The following is a 15,802-nucleotide window of genomic DNA, read 5'->3' as shown; positions in this document are numbered from 1 at the left end:
TAGATGCACCGATGAAAAGATCCGACGGTCCGCTCAAATCGTTGTGAGACCCCTATGGGGGGCATCTATTATACCTTTGGATGACAGCAATGGAAGTACAAACTGTTTCTTCATGTCTAATAATTTAGTTACATTGCAAGAACAAGAAGATCATCAGTTTTCCTATACAATCTCTGCTGCTTGACACAAAATAACCAAGCAATAACTTAAGCATTATGTATTGGGAGCATTAACAATAGCTCAACCAAGACTCACATTTTCTTGACATTGGATGTTGACAGCTTATCACTTTGTCGTGGATTCGTGTAACTCTTTTTCCAAGAATCTCAATTCTTCACAGTAGCCAAATTGCTACTCTGTGGTGTTGTAATATATAGATTACATTGTTATGATACAGAGAACCAGCCACTCGGCTACAGATATTACAGACAACTGACGTATCTACACTGTACTGATACAACACAATTCTACATTCCTACTGTATGAACAACAAAACAACCCGTAATTGACTAATTACATCCTTGTACTCTATATGCATACAACAACAAAGATGCAAATGCATGCATCCCGATTGGCACTGAAGGGGGAAACTGGTAAAAGTATTACACAAGGTTTTGGCGCAGCAAAGACTGAGCCTCATCAGTGCTCCCATTCCCATCCTGTGCTTTCCAGAGGTTCTTGAGGAAGCCATGCCGCTGCTGTGCCTTGGGAGAGTCCATCAAGTTCCCAGATGCCTGTGGGGATAGCTTAATGGAATTTGATGATGAACTCTGCACATGCTGGAGGCATACTTGCACGGCGTCATGCACCCGCACGAAACACCACCCTGCACCGATCATGTCTATGATGCCCGCTGTTGATAGCAGTAGGTGCACCTGCCGGTTAGGGTTCGCTATAGCGATCTGCAAGTAATACAAAAGGCCTCCCAGGGTTTTAACACACAGATACATTACTAGTTTTCATACTGTAGAATAGAAGAAGTGCTCAGGATAAGAACCTGGATGTCGCGTGCTTTGTATTCTTGGTTCAAGTCCTTGAGAGCTTGAACAGCACTCGAGTCAATGTATGTAACAGCTGCATGCCCAAATTTTACCATCATCTAAACTATTCATCTAGGTAGTCCAATTAATCATAAGATACGGTTTTAAAGCGAAAGAGAAACAGTTATGTGCAAACAACAGTATTTAGCATGCGTCTTAACAGACATCGCCACAGAAATGAAAGGGCTTACGTGACATCTCGAGGATCACAAAGTACACCCTTCCAACATCAGGTCCCCGGTTTGAAACTGGGAGTTTGAGCTCATATTCGCGCAACCTGATAAAGAACTTCCATCAAGATGAACTTTACTAATAATAAGACAAATTACTGAAACAGATGAAGAGATTCACCTGTCCTTTATGTAACTTATGTTAGCAAAGTAGATTGGTGAATCAATTCGGACAACAACAATTCCATTGTATGTATAAGCCTCAGGGTACTGCAATGTATTCCTGTACACGGTGGTTCCAGGCAAACGGCCCAAAACAGCTGCAGAAGGGCCATAAAAACATATTAAAATAACTCTGAGATACAACAGAACAGCACCCTGAGATACAACTCTGGTTGCTCATTCCGAGGCATAATGATGGTGTGGTATCAAGCAGATTGCAAGTGGTCATCATGCTTAGACTCTAGAGTAGTACATTTACTCACCTATATGTGGATTTGCTGATTCATGAATTACAAATGCCAGCGAGAACCCAACCTACAAAGGAAAATGTTACCCATCAAATGAATGGTTCATCTTCATACAAAATCTGAAAATTTTCATGCCAGTCTTATCTACACTTCAGTTAAAGATCAATATAATAGTAACTCAAATGACTAGATACAAATTCATACTTACCCCAACAAGGACACCAATCTCAATGCCAAAAACTAATGTAGTAATAAACGTCATTGCCCATAGAAAGAAATCCTTCTTATCAATACCCCACAAGAAAATGGCCTCGTCATAATCTACCTAGATACATTCCCAATATCAATGAGAAATCAGGTGTCGAACAATTTAAGTTATGAAAAAATAATCCGTTAGAACTGATACAACATGTTAGAGCAAAATTTGCTAGTTGAAACAGAAGTAAATAGACATAACTTTATTTTTTGCGGAGAAGGTACTAAATTTCCATCAGGCATCATGGTTAGCTTGAGTATTTGTTACAAATTCTTAATCATAGTATGTATAAATGAGTTCAGATGCCCTTACCAGGCCAGTGACAGCAGAAATCACAATGGCAGCCAATGCACACTGAAGGAAAAATGATATGAAATGATAAGTATACATGGAAAAGTTCATATCCTATCAAGCACAAGTATAATGCTGCAAAAAAAATTGATTTGAAATATTTTATGGTTTACATTTGGCAAAACAGCTCATAAAATTACCTTACAAGGTTGAATCTTACAAAAATTAAGTTCCACATAGAGCACAATAAAGTTTACCTTTTAAGAAACATGATTGTACAGTTGATTTGACTATTAGGAGTAAAATTAACTTATGTGATAAGTTTACATGTTTTTGCTACCTTTTATACACTATAGTAAATAAATTTGTCATAATAAATCTGCCAACGTAAAACTCAAACTTGATCCCTATTTTCTTGTGAGGAAACTTAAATCTGCAAAATAATATACACCCAATAATACAAGGCTTGTTGGGTACGCTTAATATTGCCAAAATGATATAAGAACAGTTTGATTCCAGGTGGAAATTCCAAATTCGTTCCTACATATATACTTAGCAAGGCCTTAAGATACAGTGATACCATTGTTAATCCACACTGTTGGTAGCATTAATACACAAAGAAAAAGGTGAGCACAAGGTTTTAAACGGGAAACTTCATTGAGCAACCCAATGGTTACTTAAAGAGAGTTATCAAAACAAAGCACATGACTAATCTTACCTGAGGTATATCAGTAAATAATGGTGTCATAAACAAGAGAGCACCGCAAATTATTATGCCCATTATAATTCCTGATAATCCAGTCTTTGCCCCACTTTCATGATTCACAGCAGACCTAGAAAAGGAGCCTGCATGGACATCCATCAATAATCAGCTTTCAAAAACCTCAAGACTCACGAGTAACTAAAACATCTCAATTTTTTTAGCTAAAGAACAGAGAAGAAATACAGATGAATGAAGTAGCGCGCACTCATTAAATATGTTTAATATTTTACCTGTAGCAGGGTATGAAGAGAAGAATGAACCACATATATTCGCTATGCCAAGCCCAAATAACTGTAACAAGGAGAACTTGATCAGAAGGGTTGATTTTTTTAATAAATAGCTAGAAACAATAAACACTGCTATATGCAAATGCATGCATAGTTTTAAATATTTTTGTAAATAACAAAAAAAAATGCAACATTGATAAACTGCTACATCTAAATCAGGACCATTCACACATCAATATTGCCTAAGTTGACTGGGACATTCATGCCTCTGGAAAGAATAATCACCTAAGTTTTAGACCACATGCTTTGATGGAACATATCATTCCAAAATCTGAAGTGCAAGGTGATTTAGGAAAGAGAAAAATGAAGCAAAAGAAATGGGTGCTAAATTTATCGTGTTTTCATTTCATCACAAATGACATGATTGCCTGAAATCTTATGATAATTAAGTTGACTAAGCCTGTAGAAGTTATCTATGCTAGTAGTTATTAACCCACATACGATATCATGATTTATGCATGCTAAGTTGCTAAACCCCCCTCCGTTACTTGGATAACATATTGTGGGCGTGGAGAGGGGGGGGGGGGGACAATGCAAGGCAGCAGATAAAGATTATTAGCTGTTTCCATTGTTACCAAGTTGTATCCTAGAGACAAGGATAACCTCGACCCAAGGATGGTGACACTATACCAACAGGCAGCACTGCAACCTGTGGCTAGCGCGACCTAACCTACAGGGGCGGACAGCGACGCCACTGTTTGATTCCTTGACAACAGCAGCAATGCTTAGCAAAGCAACGATACCAACCATATCTACCATGTCCAGGAGGTCTGAGTGCATGAGGATGTGCCGCATCAATCCTAGGTAGGACGTCCAGGAAGCATGCGCACACAAGCACGATGGACAGATCACCCCTTCCTGAGAACTGGAACTGAAGGGTCATTCCTACGCAACCATGATGCTCGACGTGACGCATTGCTCTGCGTCTGCAGGCATTCTGCTACGGTGCTACCTACAGGAAGTAGGTAGCCACATCTGCAGCGGTCTCGGTACAAGCAAGGTGCATGCTTGGGTTGTGTGGGCTACTCATGCTTGTGGTACCCAGCACTACTGCATCATCAAGCAAAGGAAGTTGTACTCCATGGGTGGTGGTGATACAATTATCCAAGGCAGCGGCACGCCGGCATGGGACTGTTCTTTCCTGAAGGCGTAAGCAACCTCTTCGCTATGCTTGATTCATTTAGGTATAGGCTTCTTCTGATATACCTCTGGCTACGGCACACCCAGACCAGAATCCTGGGATGAGAACTAAAAGAACTGACGAGAAGGGGTGTAATGTTATGAGTGTGAATGAGGCGCATAGGACGCCGCACACAAGACAAGGTTGATAGCAGATAAAGATTAGTTAGTTGTTGCCATTCGTAGCACGATGCACCCTAGAGTTTAAGGCTAGAGAATTATAAGCTTGAGCCAAGCATTTAAAAGAACTTCAATCTACTACTAGCAAGAAAAAGACTATTTACTTGACTTAATTGAGGTGCTGCTCTGTGCATCTGGAAAGTTCATGTCAGAGTTGGATGTTTTTGCAGAGCACAGTTAAGTAGGTCGTCTGGTAAATTGTTTCCTTAGTTTTAGAGAACAGATAGATAGTTGGTATGACCCCAAGGTGAAGGACCATCATCACCAACTAGTTTCCTCATAGGAGTGAAGAGTGCATGGAACATGTTACTACAGTTAACTACATAACATTATGAAAAAAATTATACAATTGTGTTCGAAGAACAAATGCGATCAGCTTGTACCAACAAAACTAATTACTCAATGTTTCTGTCATCATACCTCTTTGTTCGAGTCCAATTCATAGCCATTCTTAGCAGCTAAAGCTTTAGCAATCCCAACAGATTCCTAAGAATATATACCACAAACGTTTAATATCCACTAAATAAAGTACGGAACACAAGACAAATAGAAAGATAGCAATATGTTTTTACCAAAATGGCAACACCAGTGATAAGAACTGCAGTTGGCATTAGGGACATCAAATGTTCAAATCCTCGGGGAATGGAGAACTTGGGAAGGCCTTGTGGTATTTCACCTACCTAGGCACTCAAGAAATGGAGGATAACTTGTGATGTAGTTATCCATGATAATGTATGACATGAGGTAAATTTAACTTGACAAAACAAAAATATCACCAAACATGTGGTTAGCCAAAGCGGAAATCAACATGAGTGTTGAGTGTGGCAGTCTGTTAGCAGTGACTCGCTGAGAACTTGCACGCATGAAAGACGAGCATTTACCATATGCACAATTTGAGTTAAAAAATGGAAAATTATCATAACACCACACATCAGGCATCACGCCTGTGGTATTTCTTGACTTCCACAGAACATCTTATCAAAATAAAATGTCTGGATAGCCATCTGTGATTATAACATTTGATAATACACACGTGAAAAAAAACTCAAAGAATGCATATGCACCATCAAACAGAATAGATGTCAAATGAAAAAAAAGGAGCATGCCAAGGTACATGTTTCATAGCTATTTTAGTGAATATATTGCATAACATCGCATGATTCAGGATAGATGAATATAAGGAGCATACTCACCACTGATATGGCAGATGGACGGAAAACTTTCACAAACAATGTTCCAAGAACAACAGCTGTTAGTGGACCAGAGGCTCTCAGAAAACGTAATTTTTTATTTGTTTTTCCCTGCAAAAAATTTAGGGGTCATAAAAATGATATACCAAAGTATGCTATTTCGAATCAAACAGTAAACTGAAAAGTAAATGAGAGATAAAGCCATGCCAACTTACTAGTTTTTTCATTATTAGAAGAATAGCAAGAAACACTGATCCCATTAAAAATGGAGGCCAGGAGAACTGCAAAACAGTGCTGCTATATTATTAGGTTAAAATACCACATAAATCATGATCTGAAACAGTAATATTAGCAGTTTTAATGTATGCAGTGTGCCTAGGAAGGTTGATTTATGTTTTGTAATATGTATAATTGGCAGAGCATAAAACTTGAGAACTGTTCACTGTAATCAGAAGAATGCATTCGCATTTTTATTGTTAAAAAAGTACTGGGTTCAGTTGTTAAGTAGGTAGATCAGAGGTTTCAAAGTTTGATACATCAAGCAAGAATACTAAAAAACAAGAAAATGAGACGCAAGTCACGAGTCACTGAATGAAGGTGTGCTTGTAGGAAGTTCTGAACTCTAGTTACACATGGTTTCATCCCAGTGACCATGCTTACTGTCAAGATAGCAGCAGACACCCATACAGAAGCAGATCCAAGTTTTTTATGTGGCCATTCAGGGGACAGTTACAGATTTACACACTTTACACAATAAAGTAAGAAATAAATTATCATGTAAAAATAATAGAAAACACAAGGAAATAAAAGTGTATGCTTATCTGGGACACTTCACAGTCGACAGTATCCAACTAAGTGATGCTCACAGACATATGCTAAGGTTTGCAATGGCAGTGACAATAGTAGCTAATGGCTATCAAAATATTTTCAAGCCATATGCTTAGGCAGCAGTGTGGATCTAAAATAAGACATGGAACGATATAAGGGGCAGAAGAAAGCACACCTGATCTATTCCTGCAATTATACTCTCAATAAGTGGTATAATTTTGCTGCTTCTTGTAACACTGTAACCTAAGAAATACTTGATTTGGGACAAACCAATTACAATGGCTGAAGCTGTAGTGAATCCAGATATTACCGAATGGCTGATGAAACGAATAAGCCAACCAAGTCTGCCAAAAAAGGAAAATGCATGACCCACATGCACTATTCCAAAAATATTCAAAAAAAAAGTTCATGGATATAGTGCATGTTCAATGCAAAATATAAAGGTCTTCCATACAAACCATAAAGACAAGCTATACATGTGAACAGTTCATGATGCAGTGCTTGCTTTTATTTTATTTCCATGTATGGAGGTGGGATATTTTGGAGTGTACGTGGGGGTGGGGGTACACTGATGCTCCCTTTCTACATATACTATACAAGCACCGAGTGTTGCTTTTGTAATATGCCCCTTTTTCCCAAAGTCAAATGATTTCAGGACAGTTTTGCCAACAAGACAAAATACAATGGAAAGCAGCTTGGTCCTTTGGGTAAACACTAGCAGAAGATAAATCATCCGAAGATGAAGATATGCAGCTAGGGAGTTAATCATCTGAGCCATACACATTGTTATATTACTAATACGAAAGCATAGAATAACAATGAATCTGCATACATGTTACAAGAGCAAGTTCAATGCTTTCAAATTTTAATTTTTCCAAAATGGATAAGCAGGAACACCAACTTTCCTCAATGAACAGAATTACCTTAGCAATCCCATCAAGCATTCCAATATCCCAACCATGAAAGCCAACAATATGGCTAATTCTGTATACAGCTCACTAGATGAATTAACTATACCCCCAAGAACATTGGACACTAGCAGGGAAACAAGTGCCACTGGCCCTACTGCTAATTGTCGCGAGGACCCAAAAATTGCGTAGACAATCAGTGGGACAAAGCCTGTGTCTGTTCAGCACAATGGAAATGAAAACAGATGATTTGCATCAACTAGTATGCTCTTTTGAGTATATAAAGAAAATAGAAAGTAAGGAGAGTCAGACGTAAGCACTTACACAGCCCATAAATTGGGTGAAGCCCAGCCAGCTTTGCATATGACATTGCCTACAACACAATACAAAAATGAATTTCTGACAAAAAATGTAGAGCAAATGGAGGGTACAAAAAACTAACACCAACCAGCACGCACATGAACAGGAATGTTCGTTACTAACTTTTAGGAAAATCAGGACAATGAACAAGTTATGTAACCAAGCTGAGATATTGTGCACAACTTTCAATACAACTTAGCAGGAAGACCCAATAAGTTCAGTTAATCCAGAAAAATAAGCAAATAAGCGCCGAATATAAAAAATATACATAAAGAAACATACCAAATTCAAACGAAATTAGTAAAAAATCACAATAAATAAAATTATGGCGCCTTTACCCTGGTACACTTGGTAATCAATGGTTGCCGAGGAACCCAATTACCACCTATGAATTCATACAATTTTCCCCCAATATAGGCTGTGGCGATCTCATTCGTTCTGATTAAACAAGTTACGCTTAACTGAAGGATGTGTTACTTGTAACTATCAATAACCAGAAGCCCATCACATGGAAAATAGGATATGAAAATACTGCATTTGCCAATGCACAAATCAACCTAATAGCAGAAAGCTTAATTCTGGAATGTGCTAATAGTGGGCACAGGCAACTAGCTATGCACCAACCTTCTCATCTAACTTGAATAAATTACAGAGCTCAACTCCATATTTGAAATAATAATACTTCAAAACCTTGCATGAAAAATCAATTCAATGCCACTGTTTGCAAACAAACCACATATGGGATGGACAAAGTTGCTCGTAGTAACACTCCCTTGTGCAGTTAACTACTCAATTAAGCTGTATTCACGACTTCAGATCACAGAATTCGTGTTTAACCGGCTCCAATAGAATAGCATTTTAGAAATTTTCTCATAAACGGACACCAGCAATACTTTAAGACGAGCAATAGAGCAAACAGTAGTTTATTTTCTTGACTCGAGCGACCAATAAATCAATAAGCTCGAGCAGGAGCCAAAAGATTCAGTTAATTTCCAGAGATATATATTTTTCGAGTAAAAGTCTAAATGAACTTGGTCATTATAAGTTTATAACATTGCATAGCAACAGTGGATCCTGTCAAAGCAATATAAGATCTAAGAATTTAAGCTGCACGACTTTACATCTCAGAATTCGTGTTTACCTGACTCCGATAGAATTTAGAAGTTTTCTCATAAACAGACACCAACAGTACTATAAGACAAGCAACAAGCAAACAATACTAGTACAGTACAGTACTAGTTTATTTTCTTGACTCGAGCGACCAATTAGTCCATAAGCTCGAGCAGGAGCCAAAAGATTCAGCTAATTTTCAGAAATATGCATACTTTGAGTAAAAAATCTAAACGAACTTGGTCATTATAACATTGCATAGCAGTAGTCGATCCTGTCAAAGCAACATAAGATCTACTCCAGTAATCAGTAGTGGAGCAAAAGCGTACCTGGGGCACAAGCATGACCCCGACAGTGATGCCGGCGGTGAGGTCGGCCTGGAGGTCGTCCTTCCACCTGTACCTCCGCATCCACGCCAAGCACGGGAGGGCGGCCTCCGCCCACTCCCACGGCCCCATCCCCCGCGCCCTCTCCATCGCCGCCGACAGCAACGACGGCGCGGAGGCCGGCCCCCGCGCGGCCGTGTCCGTAGGGTGGCGCAGCGGTATCACCCTCACCGGCCTCCCGAGCCCCGAAACGGCGGCGGCGGCCAGCTCGCCGGAGCTCGCCGACGCGAACGACGACCGCTCCATTCGGTTCGAGGATTCCTTGAAATTGTTCGGTTCGACTGTCAGAAGAAGAATCGTGCAGGTAGTGGAATCAATGGTGATGGTTTTTGAACTGTACCGCTCACCGCCGCGCGGAGGGAATCAGGCGAGCAGCGGCCACAGCTGCGGGGGTGCGAGACGGCGGCACGAAGCTCGGGGTGGAAATGGCAGGCCGCGGCGGCGGGCGTGGGCGTGATCGGAGCTCCGCGTAGCGGCGAGGGTGGATCGAGCAAGGCGCGGCGGCCGGCGGGAGGGGCCGCGGCGGAGGGAGGCCGGTGGCGGTGGGGATGCGGGGAGGATGTGGAGGCGAGCGAGTGGGCCAGGCGGGGAGTGGCTATACGTCTCTCTGCAGATCCTGGGGTGACGATCGGACGGCCCTACTGGGCCAATGATTGTTCGCCTGCGGTTGACCGCCGTTGATGTAACTGGACGGGATACTGGGCGCGTGCATTGCCTCTTCTCGCGACGGCGATGCACCTGGACAGCCTGTCGGCACGAGTCCAAGTGTGTTGTGCTTGCAACATTATTAATCTCACATGAGGAACTATAGATCGGTTTATTAATCTCACATGAGGAACTACAGATTATTTGCGTAACGGCATCCAATGCACTAATGTCGTTTATTCAGATCACCCAAATTGTTTGACTTGGATTTATCTAGATTTGTATGTATCTATAACTAAAATGTGTCTAGATACATATATATCTACACAAATATGAATCAACTAAAAGGAGATATTTTTATACTTACCCGCATGAGTATGGATGTTTTCGGCACCATCCGTTGTGTTTTATTATTCGGATAAAAAGAGGAGAGAGAAAGAAATCTTCCCTTTTACCATGGTGATCACGAATTGAAGAAATAAATAAACGGCAGCGAAAACACCCACTCATACGTGTAAGTACAAAATCTACTCTCCTAAACTAAATTGGGAAAGAGACATTGTTTTTCTTTCTAAACAGGTTATTCTCTTTCTTAAAAAGTATCCCTCCGTCCTTGAACATATGTCATATCTAGACACTAATTGACTCAACTTTATCTAGATACGAATATATGTTATATGTTGACAGGGAGTATCTAGATTTAGATAAATCTATTTAGGGCATGTACAATGGTAGGAAAGGCATGTCTTCTCTTAGCAGTCCATGTCATCTAGAGAGGATGATAAATATAATCGGTACAATGCATTATCTATTATTATCATCCCTTGCAATAAATGATAATTAATTATTTTTGGTAGGAAATTATGTGAATAAGGGAAGACAAGTCGTACAATGGGGAAAATAGCCTTCTCTTATTTCATAAGAGATCATCCATTAGCTAAGGGAAGACAACCTTCTCTCTCTTCATTCTCTCTTCTCCAACTAAGCAAAAATTTGATGTGGCAAGCGTAAGGGAAAGCTAACATCACCCTATTGTTGGACGGAGATAGTATACCTATTTATGTTCCTATACATAAGAATTGAACTCCTAAAACAAAGTACTTCCTCCCTTCTAAAATGATATCATTGGATGGGGGAGTACCATACTACCTCTTTTCTAGAATAAATGTCGTAACTTTTTAGATACATATGTATTTGAACACTTATTTCAGAACCGATGGAATACTACTTATTATCATATTGAGTAATCATCACCAGAGCCACCCTTGGGAACGTATCAGACTTATTATGGTCCAATATGTGGATTGCGGCAGAGTTTTGATGAATTTGCAACTGATGTAGTCGCAACTGTAAGCCCTCGAGCCTTCAAGCATCAGATGATTGATGAGTACATTTCTGAAGCATTTCACCTTATGTTTTTTTGCATAAGTACTGATAAGATTTTAGTATTTTAGGCACTAGCATGCATCTTTTATGCTTGTTTTAACAGGCATCTTTTATGCTTGTTTTCACAGGATCCTAAATTATGAAGGTATCAATGAACACATCATTTGGAGCTGTCATATTGGACATAAATATAATTTTTTAAAGTGATGAAAGTTATTTACATGATTTTCCACGCACCTGGGTGAAAATGCAACGCGAGAGTCAACTCCAGAAGGTTTAACCTATGGTATAGGTAGAGTCTGCACGTACCATGCGCATGTACCATGTGGCACCGAATCCGCCTCGTAAAATACTTTCGCCACACAAAGACGGATCTGAGATCCGACATTTGCAGCCACTAGAAATCGGAGAACCCTCACCTCCGGAAGGGGTCTAGAAGGGAAACTTGCAGAGGGCACCATCCTTTCTACTACACAGATCATTGGAGACAAGGCATCATCCCCTTCATCATCAACCGATGCATCTCCATTCCCATCTCTCTTGTTGTAATTCAAATTGTTATTGTGGATTTGCACTTGTATTCATCCATACACATGTATTCATCCCACATGTTTACGATGATGTTATTGATTGCTTCCATGAGTGAGTAATCTACCTTGTTCTTGGGGAGATGGAGAAGGGGTGGTTCCCTCCACTCGGCTACCAGGACAACATCGTCCTGAACCGCTAGACACTCTGAAGCCGAAGGTGTTAGGCAGGGTGGAGGCTGTGTTGATGCCACCTCCCACCGTGGGCCACCAACCTAAGCCGGGGCACCTGGCGAGGTTGCTGATGCCGTGGATGTTCTACGTGCAACTTAGCACGAACAAACCTTATGCATGAAAAACTCTAGGAGTACTTTAATTAAAAACTCTACTCATCAATTGAGTTCTCCACCCCTCCCCACAGTATCGAGGCTGTCCAACGGGGAAGGCGGGGTAGAGAGGGCTAGTTTTTCTTAGGAGAGGCGGCAACTAGGTATTCTTGGACTGCTATGTTTTAACATGATAGAAAGCTGGTTATGTTGGGCGAGACATATGGAATTTCTTCATTTTGACAGCTGAACTTATTTCCAATTTCCGTTCTAGGATAAGATTGACTGCGCCCGTCGTCGTAGACTGGAGTGCAGACGTGTCAAAAGAGCAACGCACCACTAGCCTGGATCAATAACCCGTTATCCTGTGGGACCCACCCACGGAGCTCTGGCGGGTCCCACTGGTATGCGCGCCAGGCCACAAGATAAGGGACCGGGCTCTCCCAGCCGTTCGTGCCCCGCCACGTGTCGCCTCCTGGATTCTCCCTTCCGTCGTCCCCCATGCAATGCAGACTTGTCAAGCTCTCGTCCACGAGAAGAAATCAAACCAGATCAAAACACAGCCCCGCACGCCACTACTTTACTCTGCAGCCATGCACTCCAGCTTGTTTACTCCCAGATAAAAGTCTAGCTAGGTAGAGAGATAATCCGGGCAGTGGATGGACTGAGCTGAGCTGATCGACCTAGCTCGCTCGCGCGCGATCGATCGATGATGAAGGTGGAGCAGCCGGAGCTCCGCGGCATGCAGCACCAGCAGCGGTGCGACTCGTGCCGGTCGGCGCCCTGCGCGTTCTACTGCCGCGCCGACTCGGCGGCGCTCTGCGCGGCGTGCGACGCGGACGTGCACTCCGCCAACACGCTGGCCAGCCGCCACCGCCGCGTCCCCATGGGCGCGGCCGCGGTGGCGGCCCCGGCCGGTGGCGCCTTCGTCGTCCGGCCCGCCGGCGGCGTCAACTCCTCCTGGCCCATCCGCGAGGGTCGCAGGCGCTACTACGACGACGACGTCGGCGGCGGCGAGGAAGAGGACGAGGAGGAGGCCACGTCGTGGCTGCTCCTCGACCCGCTCAAAGGCGGCTCCGAGGGGCACGCGGCGCCGGCGTACGGCGACGCGCTGGTCGCTGACTTCCTTGACCTCGGCGGAGCGGGGGAGAAGGACGAGTCGGTCAAGGAGTGCCGCGGCGTCCATGGGATCGACATCAACGAAGGTAGCAGCCACGAGTTCGTCGTGCCCGGTGAGCAGCTGCCGGAGCGGCAGTGCTTCACCGGGGAGACGGCGTACGATGCGCACAACTTTGAGCAAGGGTACGGATATGGCGCAACATTCCAACGCAGCGTGAGTTACTTGCATGAATTTCTCTTGGACATGATCTCCATCTACTAGCAACTAAGATCTCTGCATAACAGCATGCATAAGTGCATGGCCGCGTTAATTTAGGGCTCTGTTAGCTTTCAAGAACACGCACAAGCTGCGCGTGTCTTCATCCATTAAGATAGAAGGGCTCTGTTAGCTATGCAGGCTCTGAATGAAAATTCACATTTCTGCTTCTTAATTCCATGCTTGTTAAGAGACGTTTTAAAGACATGCACCTATTGATCTCCAACGATGACACGACGATCTTAATCCCGCATCTCCCTTATATATTGATTTCAGCTATCAATGTCATCATCACCGGACAACAGCAGCACCGTCCAGGACGTGAGCAGCTCCTACCTGAGACGCAGCGAGAGCAGCGTCGACCTCTTCTCCACGGCGGCGGCGCACATGTCGCCGCAGTTCATGGCCATGGACAGGGAGGCCAGGGTGCACCGGTACAGGGAGAAGAGGAAGATGAGGCGGTTCGAGAAGACCATCAGGTACGCGTCGCGGAAGGCCTACGCCGAGACCCGGCCACGGATCAAGGGCCGGTTCGCCAAGCGCGCCGACGCCGACCTCGAGGTGGATCAGTACTTCTCCGCCGCCGCGCTGTCCGACTCCAGCTGCGGCGTCGTGCCCACGTTCTAGGCCCGCTCCGACCTCCTAGCCAAGAGGAAGAAAGAGATGGGTGACCATGAACTTTCCTCCTTCCGTGGTCGATCAACACATGTTGGTTGGCTATCCAATTTGCCGAATTTCCAGTAATTTGATAGAGGTGTCAAAAGCTTCACCTGTAAATACATGTATACAGATCCAGAGATGTCAGACATATATCCTTCTTCTAAACCAGTAGATACCCGTGGCTGCCGCGGTCTTGACAGAGTATAATTACAAATAGCAGGATTCGTCAATACTATCTAAGTTATGTGACATAACGAGCTCACCCTGTCACTTTCTCCGTCAGTGTTCAGTGTTACACAACCTTCAGAGCTAGTAGGTTTTTTTAACACTGGCACTTGAAAGTGTCTGTTTGTGCAATCTACTCTTAATAAAACCGTTACAAATATATGCAAAGCTAGCCAAGAATCCAACATGTCGACACACTCATTAAGAAGATTGCATATAGTAGTACGGTGAGGGTGCACCTCATAATTGCTATGAGTATTGTCAGTTCCCCACTACTGAAAACTAGCCCCGGTGTAAACTCTGAATCAAATTAGTGCCCCACGGACAACAGGAGCCCACTGGCCGGTGTCCAATTTGTGCAGTGCATCAATCGCATTGGTTTCAGATAGGGGTACCTCTGCACAGCTCAAGTATAAACCTTGACCACAATCCGTGTCCAGAGGACGACGTAACTAGCCGCGACCATTCCTTTCTAGTTACTGAGAGTGAGATAACGCCGAAGTTCAGGTTTCGGCATGAACCACTAACTTCAGATAACGCGCATCATATCCACGGAAGTTGTAATCTGTCCAGTTGTCCTTATTCCTGAGTATACCTTCTGAGACCAAACTGTGACCAAGCATTTTGCTGATTTACTCCGCCACATTAAGAAACTAACATTGGATAATCTATCTCGCCTTGTCCAAGTAGGTGTTTCGTTTCTTGTACAGTAGTAGAGACCGGTGCAAATGTTTTGATCATATTAAATTACACACAATATATATTCGGAAGATCTGAATGTATCTTACTTGGTGTCATACTATGGATGTGTTGGCTGATTCGGATGGGGAGTTCCATATAAAACTCCACATTCGTAATAAAGCTGGCAACTTTACATGGAGTCTTCTAGCCGTTTATGGTGCTGCCCGAGAGGATTTCAAGCTACTTTTCTTCGTAACCTAGCAAAAGATAACCCTTACCCTATTCTCATTGAGAGGATTTCAATATGCTTTGGTTTCCATTCGAGAAGAGCAGAGTTAGGTTTGACAATCATTAGCCTTTTTTGTTCAATGCAGTCATTGATAGCTTGGATTAAAGAGAGGTTTAATGGCCGGCAGGCAGTTTATTTGGGCAAACTGCCTTCCGGACCTATATACGAAAAGCTAGGTCGTGTACTCATGGATACCGATTGGAAATCCAAAATCCCTATGGTGTCGGTACAGGATCTAGAAGATATTGAAGGTTTGTTGGACCATGCTCC

At 42.8% G+C, this 15,802-nt stretch overlaps 2 protein-coding genes across 2 annotated transcripts; one reads left to right on the top strand and one right to left on the bottom strand.

Moving 5' to 3' along the window:
- Window positions 1–298: 298 nt before the first annotated feature.
- LOC124651355 (sulfate transporter 4.1, chloroplastic-like) lies at window positions 299–9,679 on the bottom strand. Its single transcript, XM_047190447.1, has 17 exons — window positions 9,362–9,679; window positions 7,887–7,935; window positions 7,578–7,779; window positions 6,830–6,998; window positions 6,042–6,107; window positions 5,830–5,937; window positions 5,209–5,316; window positions 5,057–5,122; window positions 3,221–3,281; window positions 2,946–3,073; window positions 2,249–2,290; window positions 1,889–2,005; window positions 1,696–1,747; window positions 1,392–1,530; window positions 1,232–1,317; window positions 998–1,074; window positions 299–902 (listed from the first exon to the last, which is right to left on the bottom strand). The coding sequence occupies exons 1-17, from the start codon at window positions 9,662–9,664 to the stop codon at window positions 603–605; spliced, it is 2,073 nt and encodes a 690-aa protein (XP_047046403.1). The 5' UTR covers window positions 9,665–9,679; the 3' UTR covers window positions 299–602.
- A 3,150-nt stretch (window positions 9,680–12,829) lies between these two features.
- On the top strand, window positions 12,830–14,329 carry LOC124652568 (zinc finger protein CO3-like). Its single transcript, XM_047191605.1, has 2 exons — window positions 12,830–13,635; window positions 13,954–14,329. Exons 1-2 carry the CDS (start codon window positions 13,012–13,014, stop codon window positions 14,302–14,304), a joined length of 975 nt encoding a protein of 324 aa, XP_047047561.1. The 5' UTR covers window positions 12,830–13,011; the 3' UTR covers window positions 14,305–14,329.
- The last annotated feature ends 1,473 nt before the right edge of the window (window positions 14,330–15,802 follow it).

This window comes from Lolium rigidum, chromosome 5 (genome assembly GCF_022539505.1).
Source record: "Lolium rigidum isolate FL_2022 chromosome 5, APGP_CSIRO_Lrig_0.1, whole genome shotgun sequence".
NCBI lineage: Eukaryota > Viridiplantae > Streptophyta > Magnoliopsida > Poales > Poaceae > Lolium > Lolium rigidum.
The sequence above is the reverse complement of the archived record's forward strand: the minus strand, read 5'-3'. Positions and strand labels throughout refer to the sequence as shown.

What these genes read in the sequence shown, in the direction of transcription:
- LOC124651355 (XM_047190447.1), bottom strand. Translation starts at nt 9,664, where the DNA reads ATGGAGCGGTCGTCGTTCGCGTCGGCGAGCTCCGGCGAGCTGGCCGCC. An exon ending in CTCTTCATACCCTGCTACAG is followed by an intron (nt 3,074 to 3,220) that starts GTAAAATATTAA and finishes ATGTCCATGCAG; the next exon opens with GCTCCTTTTCTAGGTCTGCT. An exon ending in TTTCTGCTGTCACTGGCCTG is followed by an intron (nt 2,006 to 2,248) that starts GTAAGGGCATCT and finishes GAATGTATCTAG; the next exon opens with GTAGATTATGACGAGGCCAT.
- LOC124652568 (XM_047191605.1), top strand. Translation starts at nt 13,012, where the DNA reads ATGATGAAGGTGGAGCAGCCGGAGCTCCGCGGCATGCAGCACCAGCAG. An exon ending in GCGCAACATTCCAACGCAGC is followed by an intron (nt 13,636 to 13,953) that starts GTGAGTTACTTG and finishes TATTGATTTCAG; the next exon opens with CTATCAATGTCATCATCACC.